General features: G+C 38.2%; 1 protein-coding gene across 1 annotated transcript in view; it reads left to right on the top strand.

Annotated features, from left to right (window-relative positions):
• The window catches only part of RECQL2 (RECQ helicase L2), a 280,758-nt gene that overhangs the window by 121,600 nt on the left and 139,536 nt on the right, over positions 1-19,622 (top strand). The window contains exons 9-10 of the mRNA XM_089454855.1: positions 7,790-7,826; positions 7,942-7,975. Of these exons, the coding sequence (XP_089310981.1) occupies positions 7,790-7,826; positions 7,942-7,975 (71 nt within the window). The remainder of the gene's footprint in view (positions 1-7,789; positions 7,827-7,941; positions 7,976-19,622) is intronic.

Here is a 19,622-nt window from a genome sequence, read left to right as displayed (position 1 = left end):
GAAACTTGATGACCCTGTCAAGAATAAATTATCTAGATAAAGTATTAGAATGAGTGGCGCACCTCCTATCATCAAATAGTAGAGGTTAGAATCTGCCTTGCTCTTCACGATGCAGATTTGCTGCAAGTGGCTATCAATCTGACCATACCATGCCTTGGGAGCTTGCTTGAGTCCGTATGGTGCCCTTTTCAACTTGCAAACATGTGTATCTCTCTCATGCGCCTTGAATCCCTCTAGCTGTTCGATATATACCTCCTCTTCTATCACCCCGTTCAAGAAAGCTGTCTTGATGTCCATTTGGTGAATCTGCCATCCCATCTGCGTTGCTAATGAGATCATGAACCTGATAGAAGTGTATCTGGCCACTAGAGTGAATATATCCTCGTAGTCTATTCCCTCCTTTTGTGCATAACTCTTGGCCACAAACCTAGCCTTATATTTCTCCACATTGCCATCTACAACATACTTGATCTTGTAGATCCATTGAGAGCCAACTACTAACTTGTCAACTGGTTTAGATACAATCTCCCATACATCATTAATCATGATGGAGTTATACTCCTCCAACTTTGCATCCTGCCACACTTGATGTTGTGCAGCCTCCTAATAGCTGAAAGGTATCAGCTGAAAGGCTCTCCTATCAATGACCCCTGTCACCAACACCTTATACCTGTCTAGCTGTCTGTGCTCTCTCGTGCTCGCCCTATGATCTCCCATAAATTTTTGCGCATCCTTGAATGTTTGAATTGGAGCTTCTTGCTCCTCATCCTGCCCCTGTCGTGCTGTCTGTTGTGAATTCACTGGACCACCTGCACTTGAGCTAGTTCTCGTACTGGTAATTGTACTTGTGCTCTGCTGTCCCTACGATTGTTGCTCAACCCTTGGAGCTTTTGTTGGCCCACTCTGATCATCTGTTGGCAACTTGCGAGATCTGCAGAAAGCTTTCTCCTCTTGGAATTAACATCCCGTCTCATGATGATCATCTTACTACCAAGAATGTAGATCCTGTATGCCTTGGATGTTTCACTATATCCAACGAAATAACCCTTCTTTATAGTCAGATCCAATTTGGTGCGTTTGTCATTTGGAAAATGACAATAAGTTATACTGTTATACTGCCAAAGATTCTAAAGTGTTTGACCTCTGGCTTCTTCCCTATAAAGGCCTCTTTGGTGTCATCTTCCCCAACGCTCTATAAAAAATCGTGTTCTGTATGTACACTGCTGTGCTACATGCCTCTGCCCATAGAAACTTGGGCATATCTTGGTCATATAACATTGCCCTGGTTACCCCAACTATTTTTCTATTCTCTCTCTGTGAGTCCATTCTGCTGTGGGTTGTATGGAGTTGTCCACTCCCTTTTGATGCCCTCCTATGCATAAAACCCCGTGAAGGCCTTATTTGTGTACTTGCCTCCATTGTCTGTTTGAAGCACCTTGATATTCTTCCTATTATGTTCTCTACAAGAGCCTTAAACTCTTCAAAGCAATTGAAGACCTCGTCCTTTGTCTTCAAGAAATAGATCTAAGTTTTCTTGGAGAAGTCAACGGTAAAGGTCACAAATTGTGCATAACCCCTGAGAGATATTGTAAACAATGAGCCACATATATCTAAGTGTATCAACTGAAGCACACCAGTGGTTCTATTGTCACTTCTTGGGAATGCTGCTTTTGCAAATTTTCCAAGCATGCACCATATGCACAAATCGTCATGTTCCATGCACAATTCTAGAACTCTTGTCATAGTCTCCTTGAGCAACCTGAGTGATCCATGATGTAGGTGTCCCATCCTCTTATGCCATAACTCTCCCATGTCTCCACCACTGCTACTGTTGCTGCTAATCAATGCCTTTGGGGAATTGAATTGCGACTTGTACAACTTGTCGCTTCTTGCTCCAATTTGTTTGACCTTCTTCCAACTTTGGTGTTTGATGTACACCTTCTGCCCCATGAAATAGACATCATATCCCTTGTCTTGTAGCGCAGAAAATGAAATCCAGTTCATGCCTAAACCTGGCACATGCAACACATCTGTAACGCTTGTACTCTTGCCTAATTCCCTCTGAATGTTGATGGTACCTCTCCCAATTGAAGTACATTTAGTCTTTTTTCCCATATGTATCTGGAAGTCTATCTCCTCTTCCTTGTAGCTAGAAGAATATTCTCTAACTCCCGTCATATGTGCTAACGCTCCACTGTCGATCTACTGGGCACCTGTGGATGTAGAGCTAGAGAGGCAAGCAATGAGAGCGATTTTGCCCCCTAGTCTCGAAGACAAATCCTTAATGTCTGTTGAAGCTACTATTTGCCGCTTCCCCTTCTTTCCTTCCTTCTTCTGGTTAGGACATTGGCTAACATCGCCAACCAAAACACTTGACCTTAATCAAGTCTTTCTTCCTCTTTTCTCCTTTTCAGATTGATACCTTCCTGGAACAATTCTTCGCCTCCCCTTTTCTTGCTAGGGCTACATTTTCCTATTTCTTCTCAATGTTTGAAGTTTTGTCGTTGCTGCTACTACTGCCACTTACCAAGCTGAGTCTAAGCTCCTCCTGAGTGAATTGACTCCATAGGCGATCCCAACTCAAGAACTGGTCTAGTCTATTGATAACTTGGACAAAGACATCCCACTTCCTAGAGAACCCATTCAAGGCTACTCGCAGTAGTGCAACATCACTTGTCTTATTTCGTACTGTAGCTAATTCATCCCTGGCAAGTCGAACTCTAGTGAGGTACGAAACCACGTCTTCACCCTTTTAAATCTTGGTGGTCTTCATCTTTTCTCAGAGAATCAATTTCCTTTTTTTGTAGGATTCTAGTACAGATTAACAATTGCATCCCACACCTCCTTCGCTGTGTCCTTCTCTGCAATACGAGGGACTATATTGTTGTTGACTCCATCAAGGATAATCCTTATGGCTTTGGCATTCTCCTTTCTATATGTTGCCAGTTGCTGTGGATCTGTCGGTATAACTATCACTTTAGTCGCATACTCTTTTAGTCCAAACTCGTCTAATAGAAAGGACATTCTAGCTTTCCAAACGCCAAAGTTGGAGGCTCCATCCAATCTGTCCTGATTTCTCAAACCTGCTGTGGCCATATTTGAAAATCTGGGAATATAACGAAACCCAAAATTTGAAGAACAATAAATTGGGTTATAGACCCTTAGCTTTCTCTTCCTGTGCCCTGCGCTGATTTATTCCTACAAATCCTCTGTGATAATCTACTTTGATACCATGTGAAATTTCCTTAACCGCAACAACTGTAATTTAATCTTCTATCTATTGCAGATTATTTGTCTTCAGAAATTAATTAGGACAAATAACGATTAAATCACTATTGCAATTTTAACAAATAATAACAGGAACTAAGAAATAATGCACACACACAAAATAATTAACACTAGTATTTTTGGACAAATTGTCCCTGGAAAAACCCTAGTGTGGGGAAAACTAGTTTTGCAGATGAGGGCTTTATTTTTCTTCAGGAAAAATTGAGAATTACAATCTGTTTGTCTCTCACTAGAAAAGCTTCGACAATTATTTTTGTTGATTTGGGGTAGCATCGGATGTGCTCTAGCCACAAAATTTGGTGGAGAAGCTAAGGCACATGAGATCTCCAATACCCAGAAAGGTTTGGGCAGATTCTAAACAGTTTGGGAGATATTAAAATAATTAATATTTTTAATGGAGTCCCTAAGTCTAAACTTAGGGAAATTAAAATATTAATGTGAATTAATATAAAACTATGTTAGAATGGTCCAAAAGTCATGGATCAAACCAGATTTAATCTTAGCCGTTGATTAGGGACTTAATCTCGGCCGTTGATTTGTCAACGAGAAAAGTGTAAGAGGAGGCTTGAGGGTCACTTGGAGAACACACCAAGAGATCAAGATTTCAACTTTCTAGGGCTGGGTTTGCTGAGAAAGTTGAGAGAGTGATCTGGAGTTGCAACTCAGGGGTGGTGAATACAAAAGCAGAGAGGCAGAGATAGTGCCGGGAGAATCAGCGCAGCCGCCGGGAAAGTTGACACAGAGGGCAGAAGTGGGAACTGTCGGGAACAACCAGAACTGTTGGGAATTGCTGGAACAGCCGGGAAAGCTGACGCAAAGGGTAGAAGTTGGAACTACCGAGAACAGTCGGAATTGTCGGGAACTGCTGGAACAACTGGGAAAGTTGACGCAGAGGGCAGAAACCGGAACTGTCGAGAACAACCGAAAATGTCGGGAACTGCGAGAACTGCCGGGAAAGCTGACGCAGAGGGCAGAAGTCGGAACTGCTGGGAACATCCGGAACTGCCAGAACTGCGGGGCAAGCTGACGCAAAGGGCAGAAGCTGGAATTGCTAGGAACTATTGGGAAAGTTGACGCAAAGGGAAGAAGAGGCTGACACATTCCTTAGAGGCTGATGCTGGGGTTTTTCGTGGGGCAGATTGGAGCTAAGGAGTTGCCGGAGTGTTTATCTGGGGTTTCAGTTGGAGCATCTGTCTTCGATCGACAGGTACTACTGCTGAGATTATTCTCTGTTGGGTGAGCCGGTTTTGGCACCCAGATTGTATTCAAAAATTGCATATTAATAAAACCTCCAGATAGCTGCACCGGTTTTCCCACATTGGGTTTTTCCAGGGACATTGGTTCAAAAACAACGGTGTCACTTGTGTACTTGTTTTGTTTCCCTCAGTTGATGATCTGTAATGTGTTGAGCATGTACTTGTATTTATTTCCAGTATATACATGGTAAATAACTTGTTAATTAACATAACAAGTAGGTAGGAATAAATCAGAAAGTACATGAAGGGTTTCTAACAGGTTAGACTTAGAAATTCCAACAATTTTTTTCTTCACCAAAGCGATCTTAAAACCACAAAGTTTCCCTCTGCAGATGTATTCAATCTCTTTGTGCAATTCTCTCTTCTCCCAGCAATTTGCACTGGCTCTGCAACTCGCATCGCTTTTGGGTGATAGCTCTAGCAACTAACACTTGAAATGAGCCTCCCTGTCACTCGTATTGGCTAACTGGTTATTCTTGTTGGAAAATCAAGAGACTTGGAGATTATAAAGATTTTCCTTAACTTTATAATTACTTGTGATGTGAGTTGGCCTTTTATTACTTTATTAGATCTCGTTCATCAAGCAATTATCAAAATAATGAAGATCACAACCAGACAAAGGAGACAAGATATAGGAAAATCATAAAGGCAGAAAGACTTTCTTATCTTTGATAATTACTTGTGATATTCTTGGAATCTTATTATCTTCTTTATGTCTTCTTTTAGTTCTTTCGTTAAGCAACTATCAAAACAAAAGCATGAAGATCAATGACAGGGGATGTAGGCACTCAGTGAGGGCAAAACCCCTCTTTGAGGGGAAAACCCAAAAACTCTTCTCTTCTTCAAGAACCAAGTCAAATGAGACAACCAAGACCTTCTGACCAAGACAAAGACTTTACACCATTCACCAAGTCAGCCTCCATGATGGCAAGTCAAACTTAGTCAAAACATCAATTGTCTCTTCAAAGTTGAATCAACAAGGGTCTCAGCCCTCTCTGCAATCTTGAAGCTCAGTGTGCTCCTTCGGTCTTGCAATTTCCTCAGTCTATTCGCACGTGTGGCAGAGTATTTCAAATCCTGATCTTCACTAGGCTTCTAACCTTTTTTGCTTGACTTTCTTTTCTTCTTTTAATATGATAGACTCTCCTTTTATATACTTCGCACTTCATTTTTTTTCTACTGCAGATCAAATTTGCTTAATGATCATCTCCACAATAGGTCGAATGCAAGGGTATATATAGTAGTTTGAAGCTGCTCTTTGAGGCTGACTTGAAGGACTTGAGGCCGACTTGGTGGAGGAGGATTATATGACCCATTTACATAAAAATAAATTTTCTTTCTTGACATGCAAAGACCAAGAAGGGTCTATTACATGATGACAAAGACTAGGACTCATGACACAAATCCTAGAAGCCTTCAATGGAGGATTTGACTTATAAATAAAATAAATAAAGCATGAAACCCATGCTAATAAATAATTTTTCTTTTTCTTTCTTTTGACAAGTACATTACATCATGACTCATATACAATTATGAAGACCAAAACTAGTTACATTTCTCAACACAAGCCAGGGAAAAATCCCTCCAAAGGGAAAGTCCAGAAAAATGCTTCTCTTCTTATAGAATCTGTTCACAAAGAGACTTCCAAGGCCCAAAGACCAAAGCCCAAAGTTCTCCCAAGCACCAAGTCAGCCCCCCAGCAAGATCTTTTTCAAGGCGGATTCCAAACTTCCCCCTACTGCAACTTTGCAACATAATTTCGGCCTCCTGCAACTGCAGCTGCACAAAAACCCTATATTCGCATGTTGAACTGAGAGAGAGATTAGCCCAAGAAACTTGCTGTTGTCTGTACAATTAAATTTAATTGCAAATTAATCAATTTACAGTCCGTACAAAATTGCAAAACTGAACAACCATTAATTACAAGCAGTATACCTGCCAATCTTAGCTAACTGTCATATTGTTTGCACACAAGCTGTAAATTCTATTTTTTTAATCTACCAGGGAAAGTTTACTTCAATTCATGTGTAGTCGTCTAGACTCTATACAGAGTAGCCAATCCATACAAGTTAAATTATATGCTTAGCAGTTTCGTTGACTTTTTTATGGTCATTTGTTGGACATTAATAGGCTTGTCATATCTTCTCTCATCTCAGTATAGTATTTTAGGAAGAAGGTTAGGTTGGCCCACAATATATTATCTTTTACTGGATGCCTCTACAACGTTAAGTATAAATAGAGGGCTGATTTTCCTCTTTTGTATGATACAACAGTATACAATCCAACAAGGAGATGAGATATTATGAGATGCTCACATGGATATTGTGATTTATAAGTGCTATTTTGGAGCTTAATGATATATCTTGGAGATTAGACTCTGCCATTAAATGTCATGTAATTTTTGATCTTATTTGTTTTGGTTGATCATACTCTGCTAAGTTGTTGTGTATACTATTGGAATTAAGACATAGTTTTGGAGATATTTTGTGTATAATTTCTACAAAAAGATCGTGTGTTTGTTTGTGCGTATTTGAACTTATATATTTTTCTAAGGGAAACAACATAGTGGATGGATAATCTGAGTTAAAATACTGCTTGTAAAACACAAATTATAACTTGTTATTTGAAAAGGCTGATCATTTTCATGAACATGTTTGACTTTTTGGTTTCTTAATTTTTAGTTCTTTATAATTGCCTTCTATTGTTTTCAAGTTCAACGAGATACTTCTTTAGCTTTCTTAACACGTGTCATCCATGACAATCTAAATTTATAGGTCATTTTGTTGACATCTACTTCAAGATTAGTGTATTCAATATTATTAGGCATGTGGCGGGTTGTTGAATCAAAATGTTTTATATTGATAGTAATAGGTGTAATTTTGGAAAAAGAGATAAGAAATAAAAAAATGCATATAATTTCGTACTTTTACCCTTTTCACATCTTCTATCAAAATAACTCATGGAAGTTGTACTTGTTTCTTAGGATGTTGTGAAGGCAATTGTTTTGTTTTGATTTAATCTAAGAAATAAAACAAATGTTTAGTTTCTTCTAAATTTCTTTTTGTTAGAAAGCCAATATTCATAAAGCCACTCTAAAGCATTGGTATTTATCCATTTATTCGTTGGAGTGCACATAGTTTCAACTCTCAGTGCTGTATGCAATTCTTTTGTCACTAGTAAGGGACATTTTTTCCATGATAACTAAACTATTGTGATAATATTTGGGTCATATCTGGTGAGTGCAGTTGGAGTACAAACAAGTTACAAGTTATAGTAGGCACGGTATGTTTGTTACTTTATCTTTGTCTGATTATCAAAGACACTTTAAGGTTTTCACTCAAGATTTCACGCTTCTTCAATAGTATTTGTAATTCTAATTTTTTTTTTCATGTTGTAGGTTGCATTTGGCATGGGTATTAACAAGCCAGATGGTAAGTGACAAATTGTTTGATATGCAATATACTATTTGTTTTGTTGACTTCCTATTTTAAATTTGTATATATTCTTATTGGAAGTAAAGAGCAATTAGTGGCTTTGAAACCAGGAGCCAAGAAATGAAAGCATTAATGGTTATGTAAAAAATTTGACAATACCCAAAAGTTGAGGGTCATCGGAAGAAATCAATAGCATGCTGAATATGAGTCTAGGTGAGTTGATTATGGGTTCTACATGCATGGTATTACTGTAGACATGTGAGTTAAAGAGCTAGGATAGATAAACATTATGGGCGTGGTTGTATTTGAACATAACCATAAGGGCACAGTCCTTATAGATACAAATCAATTGGTATCAAAGCTAGTTTGTGCTTATTGGGATTCATGGATGGTACTGCCAATACAATCAGTTATTTGTGTATACAAGAAGCCAGCATAAGATGCAAGGGGAGAAATGAGATAAATTCAATGTTGCTAGGAAGAGAAAAGCTTGAGATCATTGTTTTGAGATGGTTTATAATTTGAAAGAAGTGGTAGATGTTACAAAAGGAAAATACTCATTCAACTGGAAGGAAACTTGAAAGAGCTCTAGATATCATGGGAGAACAAATGATCATCTTATGCTATCTTATGGTTGCCTTTGTTGAGAAATCTAGGGGCAGCAGTATAGATGATTTCTCTTACTTATGATAACTGCTTGTGAATTGTTTTTGCTTTTATTACTTAAGTTCCTCTTTAGCTTGATTATTATTGCGTTCTCTTCATCAAACAACTACCAAAACATAATGAACAATGAGACAAAGGACACAAGATATAGGCTATTAGCCAGGGCCAAAACCTCTCCAAACTCGAGACGAAAACCCACATAATTCTTCTTCTTATAAAATCTTCAATTTTGATGAATTCCAAGTCCTAGACCCTTGACCAACAACTCCACCAATGCCAAGTCAATCCTTGCCTCAAGTCCAAGTTAACTTCTTCTTGATATTGCTGCAACCTCTCCTTTGCTCTTGAGCCTCAGCACTGCAACCCTAGACTGAGATTCTCAGCCTTCCTTTCTGCAATTCTCGGCTTCCTGCAGTTGACTGCACTTTTCCCACGTGTGACAAAATTAGGGACACTTTAGTGCTCCTCCTCCTTCGCTTGGCTTGATCTAGCTTCTTTGTGATTTCGACCCTCAAGAAAGATCCTTTCCTTGACTTGTTTCGGTTCCTTTGAGATGACTGAACTTCAAATTTCCTGTAGTGAGATAAACCCTAGTTCCCTCGCACATGTGAACAATAAATGGCCCAAAAACAGATCTAAAATAATTCAGTCTTCTCTCCTCCTTTTCGCTGATCTAAGAGACTGCTTCTTTGCACTTTTCTCCTTGATTCTCTTGCTTGATCGAATGCCTACTTAAGTGAGGCCGAGTTCTCCTTTTATAGGCTTCTTACACATGCAATTAGGCTGACATGTCCTCTTGAGTAGGCTGACAACTCCTTTTGAAGGCCGACTTGATAATAGGCTCTTTGACTTGGTCTTGGAGGGTTAATTAATTGACTTTGACTCAAATAATTTTTCTTTTTACAATATGTAACATGCCCAAGAAGGGTCTCTCATACATGACAAAGACTCAATTGACTTTATGACTTAATGACCAATCCTAAGAGCTCACAATGGGAGCTTGATCTATAAAAATAAAATTCTTTGAGCATGAAACCTATGTCTCAAGCATAACAAAAATAATTTTATTTTTCTTCTTTTCATTAATTACATAAAATCATTGTTACATGTCATTATGATGACCGAACCTAGTTACATATTTCAACACTCCCTCTTAACTAGGGAGGTATTCATAATCCATACAAGGTACTTGGACATTCTCAATCTAAAGAATTTTCATAAGAAGAGTCGGATTGGTAACCCATCTATATATTGTCATATCATCCAACATTGTCTCATAGCAAGGCCTTGACTAACAACTCTATCTCTCCACAAGTTTAGAGCACAATGGTGTCGAGACCAATGATTTATAGACACCATCATTGTTGTCTCTCTATGAACATATGTTAAGTTTATGTATGTTCTATGCTTAGAGCAATTTATTTCAATTTTCATAGTTAGCTCAATATCTTTTCTAGATTAGCAATCACATCAGCATTAAAGTAAACTGTAGATAGAACATAAACATAAATCGTAGAAGACAAGCCAAGACAAGAGGACACAAGGTGTGGTGCTAGCCAGGGACAAACCCCAATGTGGAGAAACGCTTGATCAATTCTTCTTATATGTTCTTCAATAGTTCATCATAGAGAGAGAGAGAGAGAGAGATAGTACATTTACAACAGAAGTCAACACTTTGACTTATCTAGATAAGAGCATAGATCATCTCTAAGAAGATGATACATGAGATCAGTTGAAGACAAGCTGCTTCAACTGATTCTCCATCGTGCTGCATCTCATCATCATGCTGCACCCATTCACTGAGCTGCTCTTGTCATGGAAATGCAACCAGTCATGGTTGTACCCATCACAGTGCACTATGCTGCACCACTCACAGTTGTACCCATACATGCTGTTGTACATACTGCCTCCACTATGCTGCAATTATTATAGTTGTACCTATACATGCTGCTGTACATACTGCCTCCACTATGCAATAGTTGTACCTATACATGTTGTTGTACATACTGCTTCCACTGCAACAGTTGTACCTATACATGCTGCTGTACATACTGCTTCTGTCCCATAATATGTCCAACATATCATACCCAAACATGGCCCTGCTGTCACCTATAGCAACAACAACTAGGTGACCTTTCAGGACAACAACCAACTGTAGTATTGATCCTAAACTAGGATCCAACACCCCTGCAAAACACTGTTGAACTGATATTTGTCTGCGTTTGTGACAACCCTAGTTAGGGCACGTGCTGCAGCCCTAAACCCTTATGACAGTCCACAAACCAACCCTCAAAGGTTTGCAACATTCCTAGTGAAGCCTCCTCTTTGTCCACGCTGCCTTTTGAGGGGCTAGTCCACCTTAACAACCCTCTACGCAACTCTTTCTGTGTGCTAAGGCCTACGGCCTAGCACTGTCATGAGACAGTCCCTACGCATGCCCAAACACACCTTCTTCAATGTTTTGTCCCTCTAGCTCTTCGGCCTTCACTACCCAGCAACTCGGCCCTTGAACAACAACTCGGACTTGTCTTGATAGCCCTCAAACAGTCTTAGGATAGTTCGCAAATCAACCCAGCGAACTGTCCTCTTCTTGATCCTCTCTTGCTGCGGCTAGGGCATCTTCATACCACCCTTAGGTAGGGTAGTGTAGGGCTTCCTCTAGCTGCGGATTAGGGCCTTCCCTTTGCTGCGGATTAGGGCTCTTCTAGCTGCGGATTAGGGCCTCTTAGATCTGTGGCCATATCTCCTACCAGTCTGTGGCTAGGGCTCTCCTAGATGACCCTTCTTTGGGCTGTGTAGAAGGCATCTCCTCTAGATCTCCTCTTCCTCCAAAAACCCAAAACGAGTGGAGAGTGAGATCACAAGAGATGAGTCTAAATGACTTGAAGTCCTCCTTTATTTATACTAAAACGTTGAGCACAAGTGGGGTTTATTTGGTTGCTACCCGACCTTGACGAATTGTCCCATAACACTAATAAATTCATATCTCCATGAATACTTATCGGAATCGGATGATCTTTAGATCAATCCTACACCTCTCGATGAGAGGGATCCAAGAAAAATATCAACTGCCATAAATAAGATGACCCACATGGAGTTTTGCCCTAGTTGTCAATTTTAACAACATACCCCACCCGAGTTTCCTCAGAGTAAGTTCCAACAGGACTATTCTTATCTTGCATTCCCAGTCCTCAAAGAGTATTGGTCCTCTACGACTACTCTTATCTTGGATGCCCTACCACATCCTCAAAGAATATTAGATGCCAGATGCTTACCCAATCCTCCATTCTTCTTCCCAAGTGAAGACACGAATGATATGTCTATCTCTCCTCATGGCCTTCACTAAGACTTACGACTGTTAGTCTTGGTCTAGTGCATGACAAATGAAGTAGAGAACCATATCTGTCACTCCCTCTTAACTAGGGATGACCAACCCATTCCATAAAAGGAATGTACCCAAGCTCCCTCTTAAAAAGGGACTTGCTTCCAACAGCTCTCTAGGTGGATATCATGAGACATTCAGTTGCTTGTAGGGTTCCCTCTTTCGATGTCATTGTTGTCGCACAAAATGTCTAGGCACCGCGACAATGGCACAGATCGGGGGCTGTCACGCTGATCCCTAATCACTCTGTTTGAGTTGTCTACCTTTAATAGACTAAGGGGGTAGACCTTATAGGAATGGAATGAATGAAAACTAGTTGGGAACCAACCAGTTTGGGAGACAGCTAAACAACCAATACTTGTTTAGATTGCGCAAGATTTTGAAGGATTCAATTAGATTTGAGAAAATGATGTGAGTGCCTTGTGGAGTCAACTATCTTGCGAAGGAAATAAAGTCCAAGTAATGGATGGGAAACTGCTGCTGAATGATTCAACTATTTTATATGCAAATGCAAAACTTAAAGCTATATGAAATGCAGGGACTTGATTAATTTTAGTTAAATGCCTGTTCTAAGTTTAATCCCTCAATGTTTCTATCGACCAAACTTATGCTTGGAAGTAAAATTTTAATGTGCAAGTACTAGCTTAGTATGCAAATGCAAAGTGAAAAGATGCGATTGTGAAAGGAGGGCCTAAAAATTATTTCTTAAAAATGTCAAGTGTTTTTTAACTTAAGGCTAATAACATTATCTTAATGTGAAAGCAAATACTTATACCAACAAATGTAAAATGTAAATCTGCACAAGTAATTATTGGAATATACAATAGGAAATCAATATAAAATGCTGGAAATAAAACACTTTAAATTTAGAAATCCATTTGCATGAGGTGCTCAATCAAAGATCATTAGATGCATAATTAAAACTAGATTAGTCCTATTTGCATGAACATGTAAAAACAAACATACTTCAGAAATTAAACTAAATGCTTAAAACTCTGATTACGTCAATAAAATATCAGTTTAGTAATCTGCTCTTGAAATAAATGTCAATGCTAGGAATATTTTTTAAACCAGGGGTCCTATTACCATGTAATATTCAGACTTTTTCTATATATAACAACAAAAATTTTAAATGACAAACTGCTAACTAATTATTCAGAAAATTTCTAAGTTTTACTATTTCTGATCTAGTGATGTATTTGATCAAAAAATTCAGAAGTAATTACTGAAAAGCAGTGAAAGGATGCTCAAAAATTTGTCAATTAGCATGCAAAAGGTTACTGAAGATAACTTCTATTTCTGAAATGTACAGAAGTCAAAGATGTAAATTAAATTTGCTACTGAACTTCAGTTAATTGAAAATCTATGCTAGTGTTAGCCTTGCTTTCAATCAGATAAATGAAATGAGGAAAGGTTTAGAAGATGTGCACCAGTCAGCCCTTAGGGGCTTGAAGACACTTGGAGACAAGCTGCCCAAGTCATTGATGAACTTCAACTCAGAATTTTTTTCAGAAAATTTTGTTAAAATTTTTTGGGAAATTTTTAGGAAAAATTTAGGAAAAACTAGTGAGAAAATTTTGGTGAAGGAGGTTAGGCTTGAGGGTGGAATGCCTTGAGGCTGAGAGATGGAACCTAGGGGAGGCTGAGAATGAAGAGAGGGAGAGGGAGAAGAGGGATCGAAGGGAGCGCAGGCTGAGGGGGAGTAGGCTGAGAATGAGGGGGCCGTAAGGTAGGACGAGAAGAAGGGGAGCCAAGGGGAGATGGCCGAGATGGAGAAGCAGGGGGACCGAAAAAGGGAGGCTGAGAATGAAGAGAGGGATAGGGAGAAGAGGGATTGAAGGGAGAGTAGGCTGAGAGGGAGCAGGTTGAGAATGAGGGGGCCGTAAGGTAGGCTGAGAATGAGGAGGCCGTAAGGTAGGCTGAGAAGAAGAGGAGTCGAGGGGAGATGGCTGAGATGGAGAAGAAGGGGGACCGAAAAAGGGAGGCTGAGAAGGAGCTGAAGATGGCCAACACAGGGCCTCCAGGCCCTAAAATTTTTTTGCCCACAATCCTCTTAAAATTTCTCTTCAACTTGGAAACAAAATGGAGATGCCCCTCGGAGCCTAGATCTGTCTCAAGAATCCACAAAAATCACCTGCAATCTTTGGATCTATTCCGGCACAAACAAAAGATAGAAAACACCAAAGCATGTATATACAAAAATATGAAATACCCAAAACTCCTTTGAATTAAAAAAAATTGATATCTCCAAATCTACAATAATATTCTATAGATCTAGCAGATCTGCAGATCAAAGCCCTCTATTAGCCAGATATAAACAATTTTGCACAAATTTATAAATAAACTTGAAATTTTAAAGAGGCACAAGCCCAAGGAAAACTCTGCAAATAAAATATTTTGTAAGCTGACTTCAGAAATTAAAAAGAGTAGGCTCTTTAGATTTTGTAAATTGAGAGTTAGTTGCTCCATTGAGGACTTCCCCAAACGCCCAAATCCTGAATGATAACTTTTGCACACTTAGATCTGATTGTTAGATTAATAAAGATTAAAAAATGATCGTAAAATCATCAAGAAATAGAGATACCTACTACTTCTATCAAATCAAAATGATATTTTAAAAACCTAGAAATTTGTGCAAGATACCTGTACATAGATCAATCCTCAAAGGCTATTATCCAACAAATACAAATAAAAACGACAGAGGATTAAGAGCAATATTACCACATAAATTTGAAAGAGGAACACCACGATCTGAAATCCCAAAGTCTTTGCGATTTATTAACCAGAAAAAAGTTACAAGAGCTTTGTCAGAGCAAGTACACGATTGAAAAATCCTATCCAAATAATGGAGGCAAGCCTTTCATTTATAGAAAAATTCTCCAATTGCTAATTGGCTTGATCCCCATCAAAGCAATCTCAACTGTTGATGAAGATCAAATGATTTTTTAATCATCATCGTTGAAATAAAGTTACTTTATGAGGAAATTCAAAAATGATTATTTTGAGTTGATTGTATCAAAAAGTTGACTTTGACTTAACTACTATATGGCATAAGGGTCCAAAATATCTTGAAAATTTCAATATTCCCTTGGCTGGGGATCTCAAAAAATTAAAAACTTTAAAACCCACAAATTTTAAATGTTAGAGAATTTAATTTTTCCTAGGACCTAAATTAATTAAATTTCTTGCTTTATCATTTTAATTTATTTTAGCTAGAAAATTTAATTGATTGACTCATTAGGGGATTGTTAAGTTTTCCAACCCTCTAATACTTCAGCATTAAAGCTAAAATATTATTTACATGAAATATTACATTTCTAACCCATGAAGGGGGAACACCCTTTCGTTATAGACCCTCAATAATTACCCATTTTTGCGACACAAAATATGATCTAGTAGACTTAGTGACTTGTAATAAAATAATCTAACCAAATTGTTAGAATTATTCCCAAATCACTTTTGCAAAGACTCGATAAATAACACTAGGACTCATTTAAAATCCTGACGACAAAATCCACCCTAGATTTGGGGTGAGGCTGGAGGGAAAAACTCTGTCGATCATTTGTGTTTAGAAACACACATGAATCGGTGAGACTAAAAACCTCCTAGGATGGAAATCATCATCAAAAAAATAAATTTACCTAGGTTGTTACATACATTTGTCTTACTAGGATCATTTACATTACAAAATGCATAATGGGTTTACAAAACTCCAGTGTACATATAGCTGATAATGATGAATCTGTGGATCATCTGAGTGCTCGGACATGATGGAAATCCATGCGCAAAAAAATGTACAACTATGGGGTAGTTGACATGGAGTGGTCAACATCTGGCTCTACTTGGGGACATGTTGCTTCATCGAAGGAATGTGAGAATCCAGAATCTGCACCCAAAGAAAACACAGAATGACATAAGTAGCATCCATCCAAATATAATCCAAAAATCATTATATAAAATAGAAGCCCTGTAACAATTCTACAAACATGAAATGTAAACTTAATTTAAGAACAAAAATAAAATGTTAAAATGACAAGGTGTAGGGTTAGAAATACAATACAAAGGATGCCCCATGGCGTTAGATGTCATCTTTGAAGAATAGCTTGAGCATTTGGCCATTTGTAGGTAAGTCAAGTGGTTCACCATCCAATCTGCTCAAGTGGAATGAATTTGGACCAGCAATGCCTCGGATGATATAAGATCCCAGCCACAAACTGTGAAATTTCTTATGCTTTCCTGGTTTTTCATTTTTGTGATCCTATAGTAAAACCATATCTTCAACCTGCAAAGATCTAGACCGAGAAGATTTGTCAAAGCTTTTCTTAATGTTAGACTGATTCTTGCATATACTATCAAAAGATTTCCTGCGTGTTTCATCCAACTCCACGATTTGATCAATCCTATTTTGGACAACATCTTTATCACTAGAAAAATGCTGAAGGAGTTGGTAAGCTGGTAATTTAAGATGGATATGTAATGTCACATCCATGCCATAGACAAGTTCAAAGGGACTTTTACCAGTAACTTTCTTTTTAGTTATCCTATCTGCCCATAAAGAATACTTGATTTTGTTGTCCCAGGATTGCTTGTTATCTCCTACTATCTTCTTGATAATGGTTATAAGATTCTTGTTACTTGATTCAGCTAGGCCATTACCCTGAGGATAGTAGTTAGACGAATGAGATAACACAATGCCATACTTAAAACAAAAAGATGAAAACTCTATAGAACTAAAAGCCCTGGCATTATCAATGGTGATTCTAGTTGGGACACCGAATCTAGTAACAATATGATTTTCAATAAAATCCATTATGACCTTTTCAATGGCATTCTTAGCAAGAATGGCTTCAACCCATTTAGTGAAATAGTCGATAGTCGTCATGATCCATGAGTAGCCATTGCTAGATTTTTTATGGAATTTCCCAATGAAATCCAGACCCCAACGCTGAAAAGGTGCCTCAACAACAACAGGTTGTAGGGGCAGAGCAACTAGCTTCTACTTCCTTGTGAACATTTGGCAAGCTTGGTAACTTCTAAGAAATTTATGAACATCAGAAAAGATAGAAGGCCAATAGTAACCAGCCCTAAGGATTTTGTGGGTGGTAGTTCTAGCAGCATAATGACCACCAAAAAAATCCTGAATGAAACTCAGAAATCAACTTTTTAGACTCTATCTCATCAACACATCTAAGTACAATGCCTTAAGGATTTCTCCATCCAAGGCCATCCTTCATAAGGCAATACTTAGTGGCTTTTAATCTAAGAGCCCTTCTCTTATGAACAACTAAATGCTTAGGACATGTAAGATCTAAAAAATAATAAATAATATCCTTGTACCATTCATGCTCTCCTAATATTTGCGGCTCAGGCAAAGATGAATCGTTAAGACAAATCAAACCAAGAGCTTTTTCATTTCCCTCGGTCATCATTTCAGCCAAACCTTGACCTTTGACTAACTTGGTGGGTCTAATATCTAAATCATATTCTTGAATCTTAGTAACCCACCTAGCACGAGTCCCTAAGCAATCAATTTGAGTTAATATATCTTTAACAACAGAGTGTGGGACAAAAGAAATGATCTTGGAATAACCCACATAAGTCCTGAAATGCTTAAGAGATTTAACTAAGGCATAGGCTTGCTTTTCCATGGGAGTATAATTTAATTCAGAATTCTAAAGCGCTCTACTCATGAAAGCTATAGGATGTTCATGATTGTCTTTATTCTTTTGTAACAGGACACCAACAATGGTATATTTAGAAGCAAAAGAGAAAATCATGAAGTCCTTTGAATAATCGGGACTAACTAAGACAAGAGCTTTAGCAATAGCACCTTTGATCTCCTGAAAATCCTTTTTGCCATCGTCTTTCCATAAGAATTTAACATCCTTTTTCAGAAGACTTTGAATAGCTTTAGCTATTTCTGCGTAGATTGGAATAAATCTTCTAAGGAAATTGGTTTTGCCAAGAGAAGACTTAAGAGATTTGAGATTAGGAGGGAAAGGAATCTTTTGGATTGCCTCAACCCTCTCAGGGTCAATCTTGATCCCATCCTTGGAAATGATGTGACCTAGCAACTTCCCTTCTGTCACTCCAAAAACAGACTTAGCAGGATTCAAAGAGATTCCAAATTCTCTACATCTATAAAAAAACCTGCCTAAGATGACCTATATGACATATACAATTCTTAGAAAAAACTTTAAGATCATCCCGATAAATTTCAATAATTTTACTAATTAAACCCTTGAAGGCATAGTCCATAACCCTTTGAAAGGTAACCCCAACATTAGTCAATCTCAAAGGCATTCGAATGTATTCAAATGTACCCCACGGTGTGATGAAAGTAGTTTTGTGTCGATATTCCTTCTTAACCCAAACTTGATTATACCTAGAGAAACCATCTAGCAGGGACATCATTCCAGAACCTGTTATCCTTTGCAACATAGTCTCCATGTTTGGAAAAGGGTAATTATCCTTCTTACATGCTAGATTAAGGTTTCTGAAATTGACACAAAGTCTTATTGTTCCATTTTTCTTTCTAACAATCACTAGATTGGAACATGATGATGAATGCCTAGTTTGAGCAATGATTCCAACAACGAGCATTTTTGTAAGCTCCTTTTGGACTAAGGGGGCCAACCTAGGGTTTATCTGCCTAAGCTTCTGATGAAAGGGCTTAGCATTCTCATCCTTTAAAGGGATAATATGCTCCATGACATCTTCCTTATAACCCTTTAGCTCATCATAAGAAAATGCTAAGACATCTCGATATTCATGAAGTAAATCGATTATCTTTTTTCTTTCTTCCTTGCTAGTACCCTTACTAATTTTAACAATTTTATGGTCACTAGGGGTACCTATATTTACTTCAATGAATTCGCTAGGATCCATCTTATTCTCTTCTCCTTTCTTCGTGGCTTCATGCCGATCAAAGTGTCTCTCAGGAAACAACATTCTTGGGAGTAGGATTTATAATATCTTCATAGTCATCAGATCCATCCTCCCTATATCTTACCCATAAATTCTCAAACTCATCCAAGTTATTTAAAAAGCGAATCACTTGCTTTTCATCGTCAAAAACCTGCCAATGCTCTAAGTTATCTGGAATAGAAGGTCTGAAAATAATTTCCATTTTAATATTATCCTTCACTAATTCGTCAAACAATTGCAAGGTAGATGCGGCTATAGCAAGCTCATCGGCCAAACTATTTTTCTCTCTTGGGATAACTTCAAGGTCAAGAGCGTCAAAGTATTCCAAAATATCCCACATTGCATTCCGATAGTTTCTCAATCTCTGATTCTTACAAGTAAATTTATTTTTGACTTTCATGATAACTAAATCAGAATCTCCTTTAATATGAAGGTATTTAACCCCTAAGCCCTTTGCCAACTCAAGGCCCAACAACAAAGCTTCATACTCAGCGATGTTGTTGGTTGCTCCAAATTCTAATCTATAGGCAAATTTGAAAACATGCCCCAGGGGAGACTTCAACACAATCCCAACACCTTTACCATGCCTAGATGATGCACCATCGAAATGCATATACCATACTTGACTCTTCAGATCACTTATCTTTTCATCAACCTTAACTTCTGAGG

Source organism: Pinus tabuliformis, chromosome 7 (genome assembly GCF_031772625.1).
Source record: "Pinus tabuliformis cultivar Carrire ecotype Pingquan chromosome 7, CPIR1, whole genome shotgun sequence".
Lineage (NCBI taxonomy): Eukaryota > Viridiplantae > Streptophyta > Pinopsida > Pinales > Pinaceae > Pinus > Pinus tabuliformis.
This window is presented reverse-complemented; position numbering and strand designations above follow the sequence as displayed.